At 51.1% G+C, this 18524-nt stretch overlaps 7 protein-coding genes across 7 annotated transcripts; 3 read left to right on the forward strand and 4 right to left on the reverse strand.

The window, feature by feature from the left end:
* Positions 1-739: 739 nt before the first annotated feature.
* Positions 740-2742, reverse strand: IAR55_000025 (hydroxymethylglutaryl-CoA synthase; the record flags this gene model as incomplete). Its single annotated transcript, XM_066943165.1, has 9 exons — positions 740-874; positions 938-1351; positions 1430-1478; positions 1531-1811; positions 1867-1931; positions 1994-2350; positions 2413-2441; positions 2495-2592; positions 2668-2742. The coding sequence occupies 9 exons, from the start codon at positions 2740-2742 to the stop codon at positions 740-742; spliced, it is 1503 nt and encodes a 500-aa protein (XP_066805707.1).
* Positions 2743-3100: 358 nt separating this feature from the next.
* On the reverse strand, positions 3101-4163 carry IAR55_000026 (uncharacterized protein; the record flags this gene model as incomplete). The annotated part of the gene is made up of 3 exons (XM_066943166.1): positions 3101-3629; positions 3684-3759; positions 3821-4163. The coding sequence occupies 3 exons, from the start codon at positions 4161-4163 to the stop codon at positions 3101-3103; spliced, it is 948 nt and encodes a 315-aa protein (XP_066805708.1).
* Positions 4164-4470: 307 nt separating this feature from the next.
* Positions 4471-5971, forward strand: IAR55_000027 (uncharacterized protein; the record flags this gene model as incomplete). Its single annotated transcript, XM_066943167.1, has 4 exons — positions 4471-4508; positions 4643-4873; positions 4985-5341; positions 5404-5971. 4 exons carry the CDS (start codon positions 4471-4473, stop codon positions 5969-5971), a joined length of 1194 nt encoding a protein of 397 aa, XP_066805709.1.
* A 193-nt stretch (positions 5972-6164) lies between these two features.
* Positions 6165-7137, reverse strand: IAR55_000028 (uncharacterized protein; the record flags this gene model as incomplete). The annotated part of the gene is made up of 4 exons (XM_066943168.1): positions 6165-6510; positions 6575-6637; positions 6694-6822; positions 6962-7137. 4 exons carry the CDS (start codon positions 7135-7137, stop codon positions 6165-6167), a joined length of 714 nt encoding a protein of 237 aa, XP_066805710.1.
* Positions 7138-7624: 487 nt separating this feature from the next.
* IAR55_000029 (uncharacterized protein) lies at positions 7625-8753 on the forward strand (the record flags this gene model as incomplete). Its single annotated transcript, XM_066943169.1, has 2 exons — positions 7625-7808; positions 7897-8753. 2 exons carry the CDS (start codon positions 7625-7627, stop codon positions 8751-8753), a joined length of 1041 nt encoding a protein of 346 aa, XP_066805711.1.
* An 898-nt stretch (positions 8754-9651) lies between these two features.
* Positions 9652-11970, reverse strand: IAR55_000030 (uncharacterized protein; the record flags this gene model as incomplete). The annotated part of the gene is made up of 11 exons (XM_066943170.1): positions 9652-9884; positions 9942-10059; positions 10126-10223; positions 10286-10484; positions 10613-10735; positions 10797-11024; positions 11098-11304; positions 11445-11516; positions 11574-11633; positions 11699-11803; positions 11881-11970. The coding sequence occupies 11 exons, from the start codon at positions 11968-11970 to the stop codon at positions 9652-9654; spliced, it is 1533 nt and encodes a 510-aa protein (XP_066805712.1).
* Positions 11971-13204: 1234 nt separating this feature from the next.
* Positions 13205-18409, forward strand: IAR55_000031 (uncharacterized protein; the record flags this gene model as incomplete). Its single annotated transcript, XM_066943171.1, has 20 exons — positions 13205-13270; positions 13327-13394; positions 13444-13569; positions 13631-13679; positions 13739-13813; positions 13865-14012; positions 14072-14437; positions 14491-14582; positions 14634-14830; positions 14882-14955; positions 15023-15320; positions 15386-16009; positions 16060-16218; positions 16288-16928; positions 17000-17323; positions 17380-17442; positions 17527-17585; positions 17731-17877; positions 17965-18113; positions 18196-18409. 20 exons carry the CDS (start codon positions 13205-13207, stop codon positions 18407-18409), a joined length of 3939 nt encoding a protein of 1312 aa, XP_066805713.1.
* Positions 18410-18524: the final 115 nt, after the last annotated feature.

The raw sequence follows: 18524 nt of genomic DNA on the forward strand, positions 1-18524 counted from the left end.
TACGAATATAATGACGGTGAGGAGCGATATCAAAGCTATCCACTCGCATGCCAGGCAACCGAATACACTGACGATTGATCTGGAGCTTCGGAAACGAGGTCGATGCTCGTCCAGGACAGAAGACAGACACGAGAGAAGATTGCAAACAACGCCCAATGTAGATCAACAAGATAGTCACCTCGTTATCGGTACCTATATCCGGACGTAAAGGTTTCAATGGGAATATGAAGGAACGTGAGTGGACTTTCGCACGTTCGTGTGTTCGACGTGGATGAACAGTGCACTTGTTCTGCAGTGATGGAAAGCCACTCCGAGTCTCGCAACGACTAGTTGGAGGACTTGTTTACTATTACGAGTTGCGTTGAACGAAAAGGAGAGGAGGAGTAACAAGTAAAGATATGAAGAAGGGATAAGCGGGAGCGGTGAATTCGTTGCATCCAGTCACCTCCTGATCACGCGTAGGAACGAGGTCTAGCTATGACGACGATTGGACTGATTTCATTCTGATTTCATTCGTTGATGCATCCATTGATCACAAAATCACATATCATACCATCCCAACAAACCGGTATGAACAATGATATCAATGATGAGGGTATGGGTATGGGTATGGGTATGATGCGTGAATCTATATATATATATATACCACCATTACCACCATTGAAAAAGCAAGCATCTTACACGTGAACTCGGATATGACCAAACTATCGATAACCTCACAACGACTCCATTACTCTCTTTAAGCAGAAGCCTTTTGGGTGTAGGTTCGTCTGTAGAGGTCATCCACACCATCAAGGTAGTAGGCACCGGGCCAGATGTCATCCAATGATCCCTGAGGAGCGTACTTGACGGCGTTGTGGTTCTCCTCTCGAAGCTACGGCAAGAACACACGAATCGTGTCAGTAACGCACACCAAAGAGGAGATCGCATAACCCACCTTGAGCGCAGTCACGTAGTCCTCACAAGGCTTGACATCCATAGCAGCCAATCTCTCCTTTAATTGTAACTTCTCGGCAATCTCTTTGGTGGAACCGTTCACCCTCAAAGCGAAGAAAGAAGCAGCACAACCGGAACCGAAAGCGTACATTCCGATTCTCTTGCCGATCTCGATACCCTCGGGGGAGTTGGCGATAATTGAAGCCAAAGCGCCGTACAAAGATGCAGTGTACATGTTGCCGCATCGAGCGACACAATCGGAACCGGGAACAACGGCAGACTCGTAGTGCTCAGCAGCGACGCCAATGAAAGTCTTCTCGACGACCTTGTCCGTGTAAGTCTTAGACTTGTCCAGGGTTTGGATATTCTCGGGGACATTGGCGAAAGCAGGGGATGTGGGGTTTCGGAGGTAGTCCTATTGAGAGCAAGTGAGAGAGGATCAGTATGCAGGTACCTTTTGACGATGGGGTCGATAGATTTGAACCCAACTCACGTTGTAGAACATACGAGCGTGGCCCTTCTGCACGAGTTTGCCGTAAGGGCTGCGTTGTTTGCCGTCAGCTGCTTTCTTTACTTTGTCGTAGCATCGCTCACCTGTGCAGAGCGACGTAGTCGAACTTAGCGATGCCTTCCTCAGCAGCGGTACCATTGGCATGACCGCTGACAGCATCACCGTTAGCCGCATCACCGTTGAGACCGTTGACGAATTTTGTGGCAGAAGCAGCGATGTCGGAGACAGCAGCGGAGACGGAAGCAAGAGAGAGCTTCTTGGCAGCTCGGGCACGAGACTTCTCGGCCTTCTCGACGTAAGTAGCGTAAGCGTTGTCAAGGGCACCGAGGTACGCAGCGATGGTCCAGGGTCCGTCAACGGTAGGCTTAATGTTTAAGCGTTAGCTAGACCCGCACGAGATAGAATCGGTAAGTACTCACGTATTCGGCGGAGAGGTCAGGCTTGTAGAAGTCCCAGGTGTTGGCAATGTAGGTGCCGTGGACAGCTGTGTGTAAATGTCAAGATCAGATCATGATACTGCGGAAATGATGGACACAATTGACTTACGCTCAATGACCAAAGGAGCGTTGGGACCGATCAACATGGCACAAGCACCCATTCCTCCGACAGGTCTGGCACTTCCCTCCTTGTAAATGGCGATATCACCACAGAAGACAATCGCATTCCTACCATCCCAGCTTTCTGATTGCATCCAGTTGACGACGTTGAACAAAGCTGCGGTCGAACCGTAACAGGCGTTCTTGGAGTCGATACCTTCGATATCAGTGTTGCCAGAAGGAGCGAAGAGGTTCATGAGGATGGTTTTGGTGGCTTTGGATTTGTCGATGAGGGTCTCTGTACCGACATCAAGACGACCGATGGAGGTAGGGTCGATGTTGTACTTTTTCAACAAGGAAGAAACAGCTAGAGGGTCGGATGTCAGCTGCGCAACGCTTACTGACGGCGATGAGACGAAACGAGCTCACCAGTCAAAGCGACAGAGTTGATGTCCTCCCTGTGGGCAGAGTCAGCTACTCGATACGGCTGGGTCATGTCGTATGAGCTCACTTGTCGTCGGTGAAAGCCATGAATTTCTGTCCCAAACCGATGGTGTACTTTCCCTTGGAAACACCGTCAAAGTCCTCGAGAGCATCCTCAGAGATACACTGAAGATACAAATGTCAGCTGAAGGTCCAATACAGGTTTGAGCGCTGCCTCATAGCCCAGCCATCACCACTCACCCTCTTTGGGAAGTACATCTCGAGACCAAGAATACCGACATTGGAAGGTCGAGCTGGGATATCGAATTCTGACATGGTGAGGTGCAGTTGTAAGGGGGTAGAGCTCTGGTAGGGTAGTGTATCTGAGCAATTGGATAGAGAGACGACGAGTTGCCTCTTTTGTGTGACAGAGCGATGTATTGTTGTTGTATAAGAAAGGGAAGATGTTAACAAGTGTCCTTTTTTCTTTTGCTACTGCTATTTTTTGGGGATCCCACCGCGCGTTTATTATTATTATTTATTATTACTGCGACACACAAACTCTCGTTCCATGTTCCAGGTGGTCACTTCTTCTCGTTGACTTATGTAAAAGGCTGGGACCCTGAGGAATATCACCACGTGGGGATCATAATGCATTTCGTGGCGCCATGTCCACTCGCTTATCTGCTTCAAGTTATCGATCCTTGGAACGTACATACCCGTCCCATGCACCGTCGTCTCGTCTGCCTTCCATACTATCTCTATAACCCCAGGCATATCCTCGGGCTTTACCGCCGAGCCCAGCCGGGGGAGCCCAAAATCGCGCAACTGGTGAAGGAGGATGAACACGCCGCCGTCGACGGCCTCGGCGCGTGGGTGTCAATTTTGTACTGCCATGTGTTCGAGGCGGGGAACGTGTAGTCAGAGAGATGGTGGGAATGGACTTGGTGGAATTGGAGGAGGGTACGGGGACTGGCACTGGAGCGGAACGGGAATGTGGCCTGTCGCTGTCGTCTCGAGGTATCACACCGACGAACATCTCTGGTGCAGTTGGACGTGATGTTGTCTCTGCGCGAAGCTGTCTGGGTGCGAGAGCCGTTTTCGTCCACTTTGGATGTATGATTGAAGGACCACCCAGCTGGGGATAATCCACAGCAGCCATTTGAGCGATTCGTCGAATGCGTCCAGCTCGATCGAGGTCCATCGGATGATGTCTCGGATTACTGTGAGGCATATCAGCTGCAAGCACGTACCAAGACGAAAGCAGGCCAGCTTACGGTGGTACAGGCCAGTTTTCGTCCGGTCCTAGGATGGACACAGGTTTGACGGGACATGATGAGAATAGTCTGAATTCTGTGCGAGGAACGTCAACAAGATCTCGAAGTGTCAGGAAGTGGTTCTATAGTACACTTACCGACGACATGTTCCTCTTGGTCTGTATCTTTTGTGATCTTCGCTTCGAGCACAGCTGCAGCCGCTTCCAATTCCATTCTCATGGCCCTTTCTCGCTCTTTTCTACGTCGTTTCTTCGCATTCTGCTTCTCGGCCTTGGTCATGGCTCTCTTGACTCCTCCTTCCATGATCATCCCGTCATCCTCATCGTCTCTGATGGCGTGTCTGCTACTCTCTTGGATGTATGGTAGAAGGGGAGGAGGCGGACGTGGGAGGGAGGACGGTGGGAACAGGGAGAACATGAGCTGTCGATACGTCTCGACATCTTGAGGATCAGGTGTCGATGCCCTACTCGATGAAGACATCGACCCAGCGATTGAATCAGTCCTCTGACCAGATGAGGAGCTTGGCGTCGCGCTCATCTCATGGTCGATCATGCTCGCAGTCTCCTCGGTCCTCTGGTGTCAGTGATATCTACTTCAACACGAGGTTCACAATCCCGTAAGTCGAACTGGAGGAGGTTTGAGGTGGAGGAACTGGAACTGCCACTTTTGGGTTAATTCCGATATCACCGCCGCCTTCAAGCTCATCGTCTACCTTCTTGTCGAGACGCATCACTGAAGTTCATCCATCACTGTTGCCTCTTCACTCTACACAACACATCGGCACAAGATGTACGGTAATGTCGGTCTAGCGTCTGCGCGAGGAAGGTGCGTCGAGCGCGTCTAATTCCGGCTGGAGAACATGTCCCCTCTTGTTCTGTCCCCGCCCTCCAATAATGCTTTGATATTTGTCTCCTCTACCCGGGGTAAAACGCTGACACGTGCTCAATGCGATCCTCTAGTGGTACGAACGGTTACGTCTCTCGTAATACTGCCCATCTCAAGATCCGAGATGGCCCACCTGGTGGATCATTCGGCGGTGGTCCCGGTGGACCTGGACGATATGGCGATTTCGATAATGAGCGAGGACCTCCCGTTCACAGAGCGCCTGATCAGGGGATATTGGATCACGAGAGGAAGAGGAGGGTGGAAGTGAGAGTGATGGAGCTAAGGGATGAGATGGAAGAGAGGGGGTGAGTGACCTTTGTTTTGTCTCCCTCTCCCCTGTCTAGGTCGGGATGTTCATCTTCGACTTTCTGGCTATATGAAGAAGTAGAGCTCATGCTCACACCCTCACTTTTCAGAGCCGACGAAGACGCCATCGAAGACGCATGTACTGCTCTGCGAACCAAGCTCACTTCCACTCCATCAGCGATGGGTCCTGCTTCACGATCTCGACCCACCGACTCCCACTCCTTGGCGGCTGCGAAACAGGTCGAAATGTCCCGCATGCAGCTAGCATTGGGTGTGGGCGCCGATCACAAAGAAGGGAGAGCTTTCCAACGCGAGACGGAGGAGGAGAAGGCGGCGAGAATGGCAGAGAGGGAAGAGCGAGATCGGGCGAGAGTGGAGGCCGCGCTTAAGAGGGAGAAAGAGGCTGAGAAGAGGAAGCAGGAATGGGAGGAGAAGGAGAAGCTACGAAGACGAGAAGAGTATAGAAGGTGCGTTTCGTCGTGCGTACAATCGAGTGACCTGGGGAGCTGATCAGATATCTTTGCTTTAGGCAACAAGAAGCGTCGAAACCGAGAGAAAGTTGGAAGAAGCGACGAGACGATTCACCACCTTCACGACGTCGTGACGATTCACCTCCCCCAAGACAACGCGATGATTCACCTCCTCCTAGACGTCGTAATAGATCGCCATCTGACTCAGTAGCCCCTCCACCTCGACGACGTCGATCACCTAGTGATTCCCGATCACCGCCACCTGCTCGTCGAGCTCGGTCCCCTTCCGACTCTTCATCACGCTCACGGTCTCCTCCTCCGCGATCTAAAGCTGCTCGAGCTGCGAGATACAGCGATTCCCCTCCCCGCGGTCGACCTGCTTCTCGGTCTCCCACTCCCGTTCGTCGTCGGCCTCGTTCCCCGACCGATTCGAGAAGTCCTTCGAGATCTGTCTCACCGCCTCCAAGGAGAAGAAGAGCTTCGTATACACCCGAAGATCGATCACCTCCACCTAAAAGAGTAAGGGCGCGATCGCAGTCTGAAGACAGTATCAAGTCTAGGAGTGAAAGGTCGTTGACACCTGAGCCAACGAGAAAGCGAGTGGAGGAGTACAGTCCCAGGCGGTGATGTGGAGTCGGCTAGACTCTAAAGCAAAATCACAAGCCTCGAAAGAACTGTGACGTGTCGATCGCATGTATAAATATTCATGGTACATACAGGATGGTGCTGGTCTACGTGTATACCAATCTCCAAATCTCTAGTTACACAAGTACAACCGGAAGAGTAGTACCATTCAGCACATCCCTGCCCAGTTCTCCCCTCACTGGAGAGAAAGTGCAAACCTCTCCCCTCTCGCCTCTTTCCAATTAACGAAATCATCCCAATCCGTCGAACTCTTCTCGCTCCCGTACACTTTAACCTTGAGACTCTTCCAGAATTCATCGCCCACTCTGACCTTACCCCTATACCCCGCTTTCTGAACGGCCGACAGAACAGTCTCCTCTTTCGTCCATCCTTGTTCGAGACAGACCTCCGGTAGATAAGTAGCGGATAGAGTTCGGGATGTTGGGGATGAGGGAGATGGGAAGGTGAGATGAATACCGTGTATCCCGGGAGTCCATGATAGAGGGTCTGGGATGGGCGTGAAAGGTGTGAGGAGGGAGACGCTTTCGAGGTGATCGAGGTGTCAGTATATAATGACGGATCGCGAAGATTGGTTGGACAGCTCACTTGCAAGATAAAAAGGGCAGCTCGCTCGCTTTGATAGGTGAGAAACGATGATCCTCGAGAGCACTATTGACAAGCCTAATAAGCATGTAGAAAGTAGAACACTGGATGTTCGAGCCCACCTGATCAACGCGTACTCCCTTAGACCCTGTGCCAGACGCATGGGCGAGAAGTTGCCGATACATCCTCTCAATGTTGGCTTCTTGTTGGGACGATGGTGTGAGCGTGTATTCCAAGTGACGAATAGGGCGCTAAACGTAGATTTATACATTGGTCGGCTCTCTATATCGCAAGGCAGGCCGGGAGAGAGAGAGTAAAGTCTGTGTCGAAGCGGCAGACGAAGACTATGTGAAAGGGAGGTCGATGATAGATCTGAGGATTGGGGCTCACTATTTCTCTTGTGCGTTGTCGAAAGGAGGATCTACAGGTTCTCTATCTTCGAAATAGGCAAGTAGGACATCAAAGCAGTACAAAGCGTGCTGGGCAGTACAGATAGATTCGGAAGAAGGGGTGGTGAGGTTGGTTGAGGGGTTGGAAGAAGGAGCAGAAGAGGTGCTGCTTGACATGTTGCTGATCGTGGCGATGGTGTGTAGGTGTCTGGGGGACGCAGAGCTGGATCAGTACCAGCCAGCAGCTATTTGGAGCAGGGTCGTGATTCGTTCGAGACGGATTTGGTCTACTTGGTCTATCAATCAAAGTAGATATGCAGAGACAATAGAGCAATGACGAAGACGATGAGACACCCCACGGGATAACCGGTCGGATCATTTGCCACCGACGTCAGAACGTAAGTTACAAGTTTTATATCTGATCCCGCGATGCGCTGCGACTTGACAGAGACGCGTCTTTGACATTGATGCTACCCGTCAGGTTCAATGCTCTCCTCCCAAGCAGCCAAGCAGCCAAGCAGCAAACCACCCATTCGATCACTTGCAGCACCATAGTCTGGTTCAGTACTGAGGACCAAGAACATTTCGACCACAGCCTCGTAGTTCGTCACCCAAGTCGCAGCCGCTCTCTCAATTCGATCTACATCATTGTCGACGCGTCAGAATGGCGGATCCCGTTCCGTCACAGACCAGCGAGGGGTTCGCCGTGCCCCAACCACCTGCAGCGAAGAGACAGCTCCGGCCTACCGCTTCGCTGCCTACTACCGCTGAGATATATGGAGAGAAACATGGAATAGCGCCGGACATTCAGGCAGCTCTGCAGAACGTCGGAAGGAGAGGGAGGTTGAGTGAGCGGCCCTAGCTTCCTTTGGCAATTGGTTTTTACTGTGAGAGCCTGATGTTACTGACACTTCTCGTCTTCTTTCCTCCTCATAGATGTCTCACAAGGTCATTCTACCCATCGAACCTTTGATCGAACCTTTGATCGAACCTTTGATCGAACCCAATCATTCCCCTCGCACGTCCTTGGTTCTTCAACCGCTCGCAACACACACGGCTTCACCACCGCTCTGGACGATTTCGTCCATGCCCAAGGGGTCATCAACAAAGAGCTGCATCGAGCGAGGGAGCTCCAACCTTTTGGTAATTATGTGAATGCGGAGGGCACGGGGTCGTCAACGAGCGTAGAGGATGGACTGGGTTTGGACGGTTCTGCAGCAGGAAGAGGCAGAGGTGGGAAGAAGTTGAAGTTCAAATCTGATGGCGTGGTCGAAGAAGAGGAAGAAGAACAAGAAGACGACGATCGAATTCATTGGGGATCAAGCGACTCGATAGTACAGGGAGAACAGGTCCGATTGGTCCAAAGCAAGAAGAGAAGATCATCACCTGCCGAACCAGAAGATAGCGATACCGAGACTGAAGTTGACGACGAAGAAAATGAGATACAAGTTGACGATTCCACTACGCCGACACTCGGTCTGGCTTCGACCGTCAGTTCGAACGCTTCTGATTTTCCAGCAGTGTTCAAAACTCCCGTTTTGACCCATCCAGAACTGTTTGGCGGACCTGCGAAGAGAGCCTTGGGAGGTCCTACTGTCGGACACGGAGGGCGACAGATGCGGGGTTTATCTAGTGCAAGCGTGAACAAGAAAGTTGGATGGGGAAAGACCATGTCCGCTCCTGTGGGGAGTCTCAGCGGTGCTGGTGGATGGGGTGGGATGGACGTTGAGATGGACAACGAGGAGGAGGATGGCTTTGATGTGAAGGAATGGGCGGGAAACGAGAATTTTTAGCTCGCGCCGGCGAGTGCATCCTTCACTCCAGCACGAGCGAAGCTCTCGGCTACTGAGAAAGCAATTGCGTGTCCTGTATGTCTATGAGGTCTTATACATGATGGAAGCTACCTTCATTAGCGGTGAATTTGGTATCGAGGTTGAGCTGAAAGAAAACACTCCTTTCGACAGGATCATTGTCTATCGCGACTCGTCACACCGCAGAGCCAAGACTGATCGCGTTCACGAGCGTCAAGTATTGGACAACGTTAGGCGCTTGGCACATCAAGTATCTATTGGCACCTTGCTGACGTGCAATTGGGGTAGATCGACTGTGCCTATTATTTTACTGACAAAGAACATCGCTGTGAAAAGTCATTGATTCGTCGAACCATGCAATACCTTCTCTCCCGCTGGGCTCGTGCTGCCATGAATCCCGACATTAGGCACGTCGTGTCGATGTTGAACGAGCAACTTCACATGGACAGCCGCTCCTCGCCACCCCTTTCGGCGCGGCGTGAGAAGCGAAATCTCCTCAACGATCCTGCTTCTGTTCACACCAACTCATGCCCTCGCGTTTTCACTGCCCTTGTTCTTTCGATGTGTGATACATTCCGTTTTCTGATCATCCCTGTTGATATTACATATTCCACCACATGTAACTAACGATCCTTTACGACTTCTTCAATTGATGCACTGCGTTCTAACAACTTGCCGTTAGATCCGCTCACTTCTTTCCCGCAAGACTCCTGTTTTATCACGATACAACCAATGGGATGGCTAAAGATAGCTTAAATCATATACCAGCTTCGATCCCCTACCAGTCTACACCTGCCTTCGTCATCTCTCCCCTTCTTAGGGTGCACCCTCCAGGTCCACTTTGTCCCTCAGCAACGACGGCTTACCTCTACGAGGCAAACTACCAAGTGTATCGGAAATATGGATTCTGTCGATCGGTGAGATCTTTCCATTCCTCCGCAACATCCTGTTCGTGATGATTGGCTTCCCACTCTTCTTGTTGCTTGACCTTCAACTTGTTGGATCTCCAACAGGAGAAGCCGTACAGGCATACAAGAAGGATGGAGAGACAGTATCCGATCAACATGGTCATCGTTGCCGAAGGGTACAGAGGAGCTTCTTTGGAGATAAAAGCTGGGCGAGGGGAACAAGGTCAGTCGTTTGGGGGAGACCAAGATTTCGAAGACTCACTTTGGGGACCGACAAGGTTTCCGACGCAGTAGCCCCAGTAGCTGATACCAAAAACGGCTACTTTCTTGGTAGTACCGGCCACATTTGCGTACAAGATCGACGACCCCATGATAATGTACTGACGGTCGTCGATCACCAAGTCAGTTTCAAGTGAGTGCAGCAGCAAGTCGTGAACGTAACTCACTGGAGCCCAGTAACAGTACAAGATGAAAAGACCGGCGAGAGAACCACCTTTGTTGCTTCTCGGGATAACCTTGAGCATGACGGTAGCAGCGAGGCAGACTACACCCCAGGCAAGTAAGCGAGAGTTCCGAAGGGATGCTGACGTCGGTCGGTCTACTCACTCAGGATGGAGGCAATCACACAGAGTAGAGGTCGTCTGGTTTTGGACGCGAGTCGCGCGAAGATCAACGAAGAGACCCAGGAGATTACTCCGGTAGGAATGGCTAAGAGGGTGACTTCCTTGACAGTGTAACCGAGTGATTGGACGATGAGTGAGTTGAAGCCAATCAGGCCACCATTCGGGATATTGAGGGAGACATTCTGGTCGCGTAACACGAGGTCAGTGGTCACGTATACAAGTAGGGCAATAGCAGCTTACGATCAAGAACTATATCGTTTGCTCATCAGCTGTCAATCTCCGGATAGACCCAGACCGAGAGTATACTCACGATCAGCCATGTCTTCTCATCCAACAACCCCTCCTTCACTTGATCCCACTTGACATGATGGTTGAGAATACCGGTCTGATTTCCAGCAGTCCTCTTGATCGCGATTACCTTCTGACGGTCGGTCTGACGAGAGTGCACATCAAAATCTGTCAAGTCGCTGCACGATCTGATTCGAAACACTCACGAGCCACCAAGCAGCTGTCGGATCCGCTGGAAGGAAGAAGAAGTCCATGGTACCGACGATGACGGACCAGCATCCCATAATAACGAAGAGCAACCTCCATCGGGAGATTGGACCGGGATTGTAGAATTGCATCGCGTACGAAAGCAGACCATTGACGACCGACGAGAGAGTACTGAACATTACGGCGGTCCGCCACGGTTGTTCAGACTTTTTCCACCACATTGCAATCTAGATGAGAAGAAAAGTTAGCGGACAGGCCAATCCTATATGGTGACGCTGAATGATGGGCTCAGCAACTCACTATAAGCCCGGTTGCAGAATGTCCAGCACCTTCAAAAACGCCGAGGAGGAAACGACAAGCAGCCAAAGCGGCAAAGTTTTTCACGCCAGAGATCGCAAATGTGCAAACTCCGTAAAAGACGACGTTGACGGCGATGGTCTTGCCAATCGGAAACTTTTGAAAGATATAGGATTGAAGAAAGACGAATCCAATCATGGCGAAATAGGGCTGGACATAGGAGCCGTCAGGTATGCTTCCGGTTCCACTTCGAGCCAGCCTTCGATAGCATACTTACGATACTATTCGCCTGGAAGCCTTTCATTAACCTTCCAATTTCGACCTTTGATTGACAATGTTGCCAGACTCACCCATGAGTATTGCTGTCCCACTAGGTGAAGATCTGTCCTGAGACCGAACGTTACGGCTGTGCCAAGCAGTACCTGCAGGAAACAATGTCAGAAACAGGTGCCACCATGTGGCGCGGGGTTGTTCCCTACCTTGTCTGTTCCACTCATCAAATTAGAGAAGAAGAGCAGAGGCATAACGATGCGATCAAGCTACAGTGAAGTCGACGTCAGCTAAGCCAAGGACCAGGAAGGCCTTGTACTGTGAGGTGACCCACCTTCCGCTTGACAGCGTTTTCCTCTGCTTCCGTCCATGGTGCAAGAAGCTCAAAAGCATCAGGTCGAGCGGCAACATCAGTGAGAAACGTCGCGGCGACGTCGTACTGTACCAGCGCAGAACGATGATCAGACGCATAGTTCTGTCTAGCACACCTTCATGGTCCAGTCGGATCATACTTACGATCTCTCGCTTGTCTTCTGACAAGTCTGCAACGGCGTCAACCACGTTGACAGCCGTCTCGTGAACGTGCTTTTCTTCGTCAATGGCCATTATGGATTCTGTCAACTACCCTACTGACAAAAGAATGTCTGATGGATAAGGGGATGATACGATATGTCTGAATGTCATCAGTCCTTGCCAATCCCTATGCTGTCAGGTCATATATACCTTGGTTCTCCTTTCCAAACCCCCCCCCCCCCCAACCCCCCTATCCCTTCTCCCGTATGCTCAACTCACATCATCAGTATCTTCGAGTTTCCTTCCGCTCGTTCAGGCGAAAGCGAAAGGCAACGGGTGTGATGTCCCGATCAATAAGAAGGTTCAATCCCAATTGCGCCAAGGTCCCGTAGCGTCGAACACTAATGATCGTGAGAAAAAGTACTATCTTACGGCGGAATGAGCGCCGACAGTCCTCAAGAGAGATGAGCCGATCACTTTGGAGATGGGCAGCCCGAGTGAATAGTTGTTACTCATGGGATCAGTCCTTCAACTCCGTGGATCGGACCTACCGACTCCGGCCCAAGATTCACCGTGTCCAGGCAGATCAATGAGAATCACACTAGTGGCGAGGAAAGGGCTGCTCAGCCGAAGTATGCGTATGCCTGCAAGTCCTCGGTGATACACTCCTCGCGATAAGAGAGATTCAATCAGAGTCTCATGAGCTTGAGCTTCTGACCAAAGTGGGGGAATGTGGGTCAATCTCGGTGTCTACTTCGGACTTCAGCAAACAAGACTGTTCGGTTATATGCGTTAGTCTTATCTACTGTGTTCCTACTTGTCTGGATCTCGGGATCTTCTTCCGCCCTCGAACGACGCTACTACTCGTAATCTAAGATGGGGTTGAACTTGTTCGGAAACGGGGAACGGAACGATTGCGAGCTTGTTTGTGCCTCTGCTTTGCTGCTCAGTCTTACCTTGAAGGGTCTCGATACGGGGAGCCACGATTGAGTTCATCACTCATTTTCGTCTTTCCCACGCTCATCGGATAACCTAATCCAACTTCCCAAGCTGGATACAACAGCGCGGAGTCCACTCCCCTCTGCCCTCCACTTGACCCGGGAACCTCTTCGCGGTCGGTCGATAAGCCATGTCGCCGAAGCGTCGGTCGGTCCGACATGCGCCGCCGCACTTTCCCCTCTTCGCGAAGTGGTCGACAGGGACGGTACTTTCGAGACCCAGCACTATCGAGCAACAACAAAACCATCTGCTCATCATCGCTGACAACTTGGTCAGTTTGACTTGACTTCAGGCTTGTGATCAGAACATAGCGTAGTCAGTAGTCGTCATGCCTATCGCTCTCAAGGACCTGGACAAGGTCAAGATCTGTATCGACAGAGGAGGTACTTTCTGCGTGAGTCGTGTGTTCATGTCAATTGGATGGAATGTCAGCTCACCACGGCCTGATAGGATGTGATCGCAATGACCGAGACAAGAGGCAATCACCTCGTCAAGCTTCTATCAGTTGATCCGGCAAAGTGAGCATCCACGTCTGGCTTCGGGTAGGGCATGCTGACTGGGATACAGTTACCCAGATGCCCCCCGAGAAGGCGTGAGACGCGTGCTTGAATGGTTCACAGGAGAGAAAATCCCCAGGGACCAACCTATTGATACTTCGGCGATCGAGTATCTGCGAATGGGTACCACCGTTGCGTGAGTGTTGGAATGGCCTCTCAGCAAATTGATACACGCTCACCGACATCAACGTATGAAGAACAAACGCGCTACTCGAGCGAAAGGGAGAGCGATGTGCACTGCTTGTTGTGAGAATCTCACAGTGAGAACTCAAATGTACAGCTTTATTGATCTCAGTTTCATGTAGACCAAAGGCTTCAAAGATGGCCTCGAAATCGGCACTCAGAGTCGTCCTTTCCTCTTCCAGCTGGCCATCAAGAAGGCAAGTCTCGTGACACCAACAAAGCTCAAATTGCGCTAACGAAAGATCCAGCCGGATGTGCTGTATACCAAAGTTGTGGAGATTGACGAACGATTGGCTCTAGACTGGCCTGGCCTGAAAGGAGATGCTAGCATCACTCAAGCTGGGGATCTTGTGACTGGTCCATCTGGCACGGCTATGAGAGTCCTTCAACCAGTCGGTGAATCGGCTTTCAGTCCGATAGACGATGTTACCTACTGATCTTTGTGGATGCTTCAGATACCGACCAAGTCCGAAACGACCTCCAAGCTCTTTATACGGAGGGTTATAGATCCATTGCCATTGTTCTTGTCCATTCATATCTCTACCCGGCCCACGAAAAGCAAGTCGAAGCGATCGCTCGAGAGATTGGTTTTGCCCACATCTCTGTGTCGTCCGACCTCCAACCCATGATCAACCTCGTCTCTAGAGGAAGTTCAGCTACGGCCGACGCTTACCTGACTCCAGAAGTGAGGCGGTATCTGGATGGCTTTGCTTCGGGCTTCAAGGGCGGCTTGAACGATACTTCTTGCCGTGTCAGTTTCATGCAATCGGACGGATCGTTGTGTGACTTTCGGAAATTTTCAGGGTTGAAAGCGATATTGTGTGAGTCGCTTGATGTTGTGTTGATAGAATGGACCGCTGATGGAGTGGGGTAGCTGGTCCTGCCGGTGGTGTAGTCGGGTATGCAAGAACATGCTATGATGCTCTTGACGGATCACCTGTCGTTGGTTTTGATATGGGTGGAACAGTGAGTTCATATCTATACCATGGCATCTTTCACCGCTGATCATATATAAAGTCTACCGATGTCTCGAGATACGGTGGCAAGTACGAGCATGTATTCGAAACCACCACCGCTGGAGTAACGATCCAGACCCCGCAACTGGATATAAACACCGTTGCAGCTGGGGGTGGAAGCATTCTGACGTACCGAAACGGCCTGTTCGTCGTTGGGCCAGAGTCAGCTGGAGCTCACCCTGGTCCTGCGTGTTATCGGTAAGCCTTCAAAAGTGACATGAAAAACCCTTGCTGACTTTGTGTGTATAGAAAGGGGGGACCTCTGACTGTCACGGATGCGAACCTGTTCTTGGGTCGTCTTCACATTGATTCATTCCCCAAAAGTCCGTATTCGGTCCCCCGTCCGATCAAGCGCCTGAGACTGAGCCTGACCCTCCCTATCTTTTGCAGTCTTTGGTCCTACCGAGAACATGCCTTTGGATTATGAGATTGTGCAAGAGAAATTTGAAGCCCTCACTCAACGGATCAACGAAGAAAACAACGGAAGTCTTTCTCTTACACCAGCCAAAGTCGCGTGTGGTTTCATCAACGTGGCGAACTCATCGATGGCTCGACCGATTCGTGCTTTGACCGAGCAACGTGGATTCTCGACCAGCGCTCACAACCTTGCCTGTTTCGGAGGAGCAGGTGGTCAACACGCATGTGCCCTTGCCGCATTGCTGGGGATGCACAACGTTCTGGTTCACAAGTGAGTGGCAGCAACAACTTCCAATCGTTTCTGCCCCAAGAACTGTACTGACTGACTCGAGACAGGTACTCTTCCGTCCTTTCTGCCTACGGAATGGCTTTGGCAGATGTCGCAGTAGATGTCAGTGAGCCTTGTCAAGTCGAGTTCAACGAGAACAATCTTCCCTCCATTCTCGACCGGTTCGAAACGATCAAAGCGAAAGCCCATTCACAACTCGTCTCTCAAGGTGGCCACGAGAAGGACATCGCATACGACTGTTACCTGAATATGAAGTACAGAGGGTCCGACACCAAGCTGATGATCTTACGACCGAAAGATGGCGATTTCGCGAAAGCATTCATTGACCAGCACAGAAGAGAGTTTGCCTTTGTGCTCAACGCACCTATCGAAGTTGAGGACATCAGAGTACGAGGAATCGGCCAAGGTGAAGATGCCGAAAAACATGCGAAGTCGACCTATGTGGAAGAGCTCAACAAGCTCACCGATCTACCAGTTCCTAAGGACGCGCACTTCGCCACTAATCAGATATACTTTGAAGAAGCAGGCAGGTTTGACACTGTTCCCCTGTACAAGCTCGAAGCCTTGACTCCCGGAACGGTCGTCCAAGGACCTGCTGTCATTCTCGATGCGACTCAGACCATCCTTTTACATCCACAGAACACTGCTCGGATTCTGAAGGATCACGTCTAGTGAGTTGACCTTTGCGAGATTTGAAAATGCAAGCTAACGTCTCTCACAGCATCGATGTCGGGCTGGGTCCGAGAAAACAACTCTCCACCGAAGTGGTTGACCCCATCCAACTTTCCATCTTCGGACATCGATTCATGGGTATCGCGGAGCAGATGGGTCGTGCTCTGCAGAAGACAGCGGTATCTCTTCAGATCAAAGAGCGACTGGAGTGGGTGTTCTCGCACCCCATACGATTAGGCAGGATGAAGATATGGAGACTGACTACTCCACATTGCAGTTTCTCCTGTGCCATTTTTGGACCCGACGCCACGCTCGTAGCCAACGCACCGAACGTCCCTGTCCATCTTGGATCCATGCAATACGCCGTCGCCTTCCAAGCCAACTTACACAAGGGTAAACTTCGTGCAGGAGATATCCTGGTATCCAACCATCCCAAAGCAGGAGGCACCCATTTACCCGATATCACAGTCATTCAACCTGTATTTGACGATACGAACGAGATCGTCTTTTGGGTTGCCGCTCGAGGACATCATGGCGACATCGGCGGTATCGATGGTAACTCGATGCACCCTGACTCGACCGAGAACGTCGAAGAAGGAGCGGCCATCATGTCAACGTTCCTCGTTCGGGATGGCGTCTTCAACGAGAAGGAGATCACGGAGATCTTCATGGCAGCCGGTCGAATTGAGGGACATCCAAGGGTCAAAGCCACTCGAGGAATGGCTAAAAACATCTCGGATTTGAAAGCCCAATGTTCTGCTTGTGCGGTAGGATCTGCTCAGATTCATGAACTGTTTGCCGAATATGGCAAGACTGTTGTCCAACACTATATGGCGGCCATTCGAACCAATGCGGAATTGGCAGTCAGAAACTTCTTCAAGACTCGATCAGGTCCTCTCATTGCCGAAGATTACATGGGTGAGCGTCGCATCATGTTGAAGCTGCTCGAACAACATCGCAGCTGACAGCTCGTTTTCTCCCGTGTGCAGACGACGGTTCCATCCTTAAACTTCGGATTGACATTGAGTCCGAGTCCGGTTCTGCCAAATTCGACTTCACAGGGACATCGATGGAATCGCTGTCCAACCTCAATGCACCTGTCTCAGTCACACAATCAGCCATCATCTACAGTCTCCGAACGCTCATCGGTACAGATATGCCTCTCAACGCTGGCGTGTTGGCTCCGGTCGAATTGGTCGTTCCGGCAGATTCAATCTTGTCACCTTCTCTCGATGCCGCTGTTTCTTCTGGCAACACGGAGACATCTCAGAGAGTTGTCGACGTTGTCTTCAAGGCTTTCGAGGCTTGTGCCGGTGAGTGATTTGGAGCGGAATGAGAATGGTGTCGCTGAAATTGATTCGGCCACTAGCTTCTCAAGGTTGTATGAATGTGGTGCATGCCGACTACGAGGACATGTCGTACGGAGAGACGAGTGAGTGAAGATCTCCGTGGCAACCGAGGTCATCCAGCAGACATGGTGGAGACAGGAGTCATACTGACTGGTCTCGCCCCATAGTCTGCGGTGGTGCAGGTGCAGGTCCAACCTGGAAGGGTCAGAGTGCAGTGCACATCAACGTGAGTGATTGAGGTCTTCCATGCCCACACGAAGAGCTGAAGTGATTTCACCATCTTCTTCCCCTTCGGCGACAGATGACAAACGTGAGTGCCCACTAGCGTCTTTTTACCTCCAAAGCCTATTCTGATCTTGTACCGTTACCAGACCCGAATTGGCGATGTAGAGGTGGCCGAACGTCGATTCCCATTGCTCATCCGTGAATTCTCGATCCGACGAGGATCAGGCGGGAAAGGTCATAACAACGGTGGAGATGGTGTGCATCGAGAATACCAATTCCGAGCCGATATGATGGTGAGTGAGAGACGATTGATCTCAAGCCTCAAGGCCAAGGCAAGAGCGTGTGGACGTTAAATCGTATGGTATTGATGAACTCTTCAGGGCTCCGTCGTCGGTGAGAGAAGAGTGAATCAGCCGTATGGGATGGAAGGTGGACAGCCTGGTGAGAGAGGAGCAACGTATCTCGTCAAGAAAAGTACGACGGGCGAAGGGTACAGAACAGTCAAGATGAAACCTAGTGCTTCGGTGTGGTGAGTTCCACACAGGCCGATTCACACATTCCGATACATGGGTTGACTGACTTGTCTCAATTTTTGTACTGTACTTTCGTAGGGTCAAAGCAGGAGACAGGATGATCATCCATACACCTGGTGGGGGTGGATACGGTACGCCATACAACGGGGAGGAAGGGGAGAACGAGGGTCGTCCCGCCAAAAGGACAAAGATCGACCTTGTTCCAGCGGCGAAGCTCCTTCATCCGAAACTAGTCTCTAGGGCGAATGGCAGTCTGTCGGAATATAGCGCGGCTCAGGAGAGCTGTGATTGAGCGTCAGGTCGACTTTGGTAATCCAGAGGAGACGTATTGTTTTGCAGGCAGAAAAGAGGCTTTATTCGAATTAGAACGTAAATGTTGCTGTATTATGCGAATAGTGCTACAGTTC

This window comes from Kwoniella newhampshirensis, chromosome 1 (genome assembly GCF_039105145.1).
Source record: "Kwoniella newhampshirensis strain CBS 13917 chromosome 1, whole genome shotgun sequence".
Classification (NCBI taxonomy): domain Eukaryota; kingdom Fungi; phylum Basidiomycota; class Tremellomycetes; order Tremellales; family Cryptococcaceae; genus Kwoniella; species Kwoniella newhampshirensis.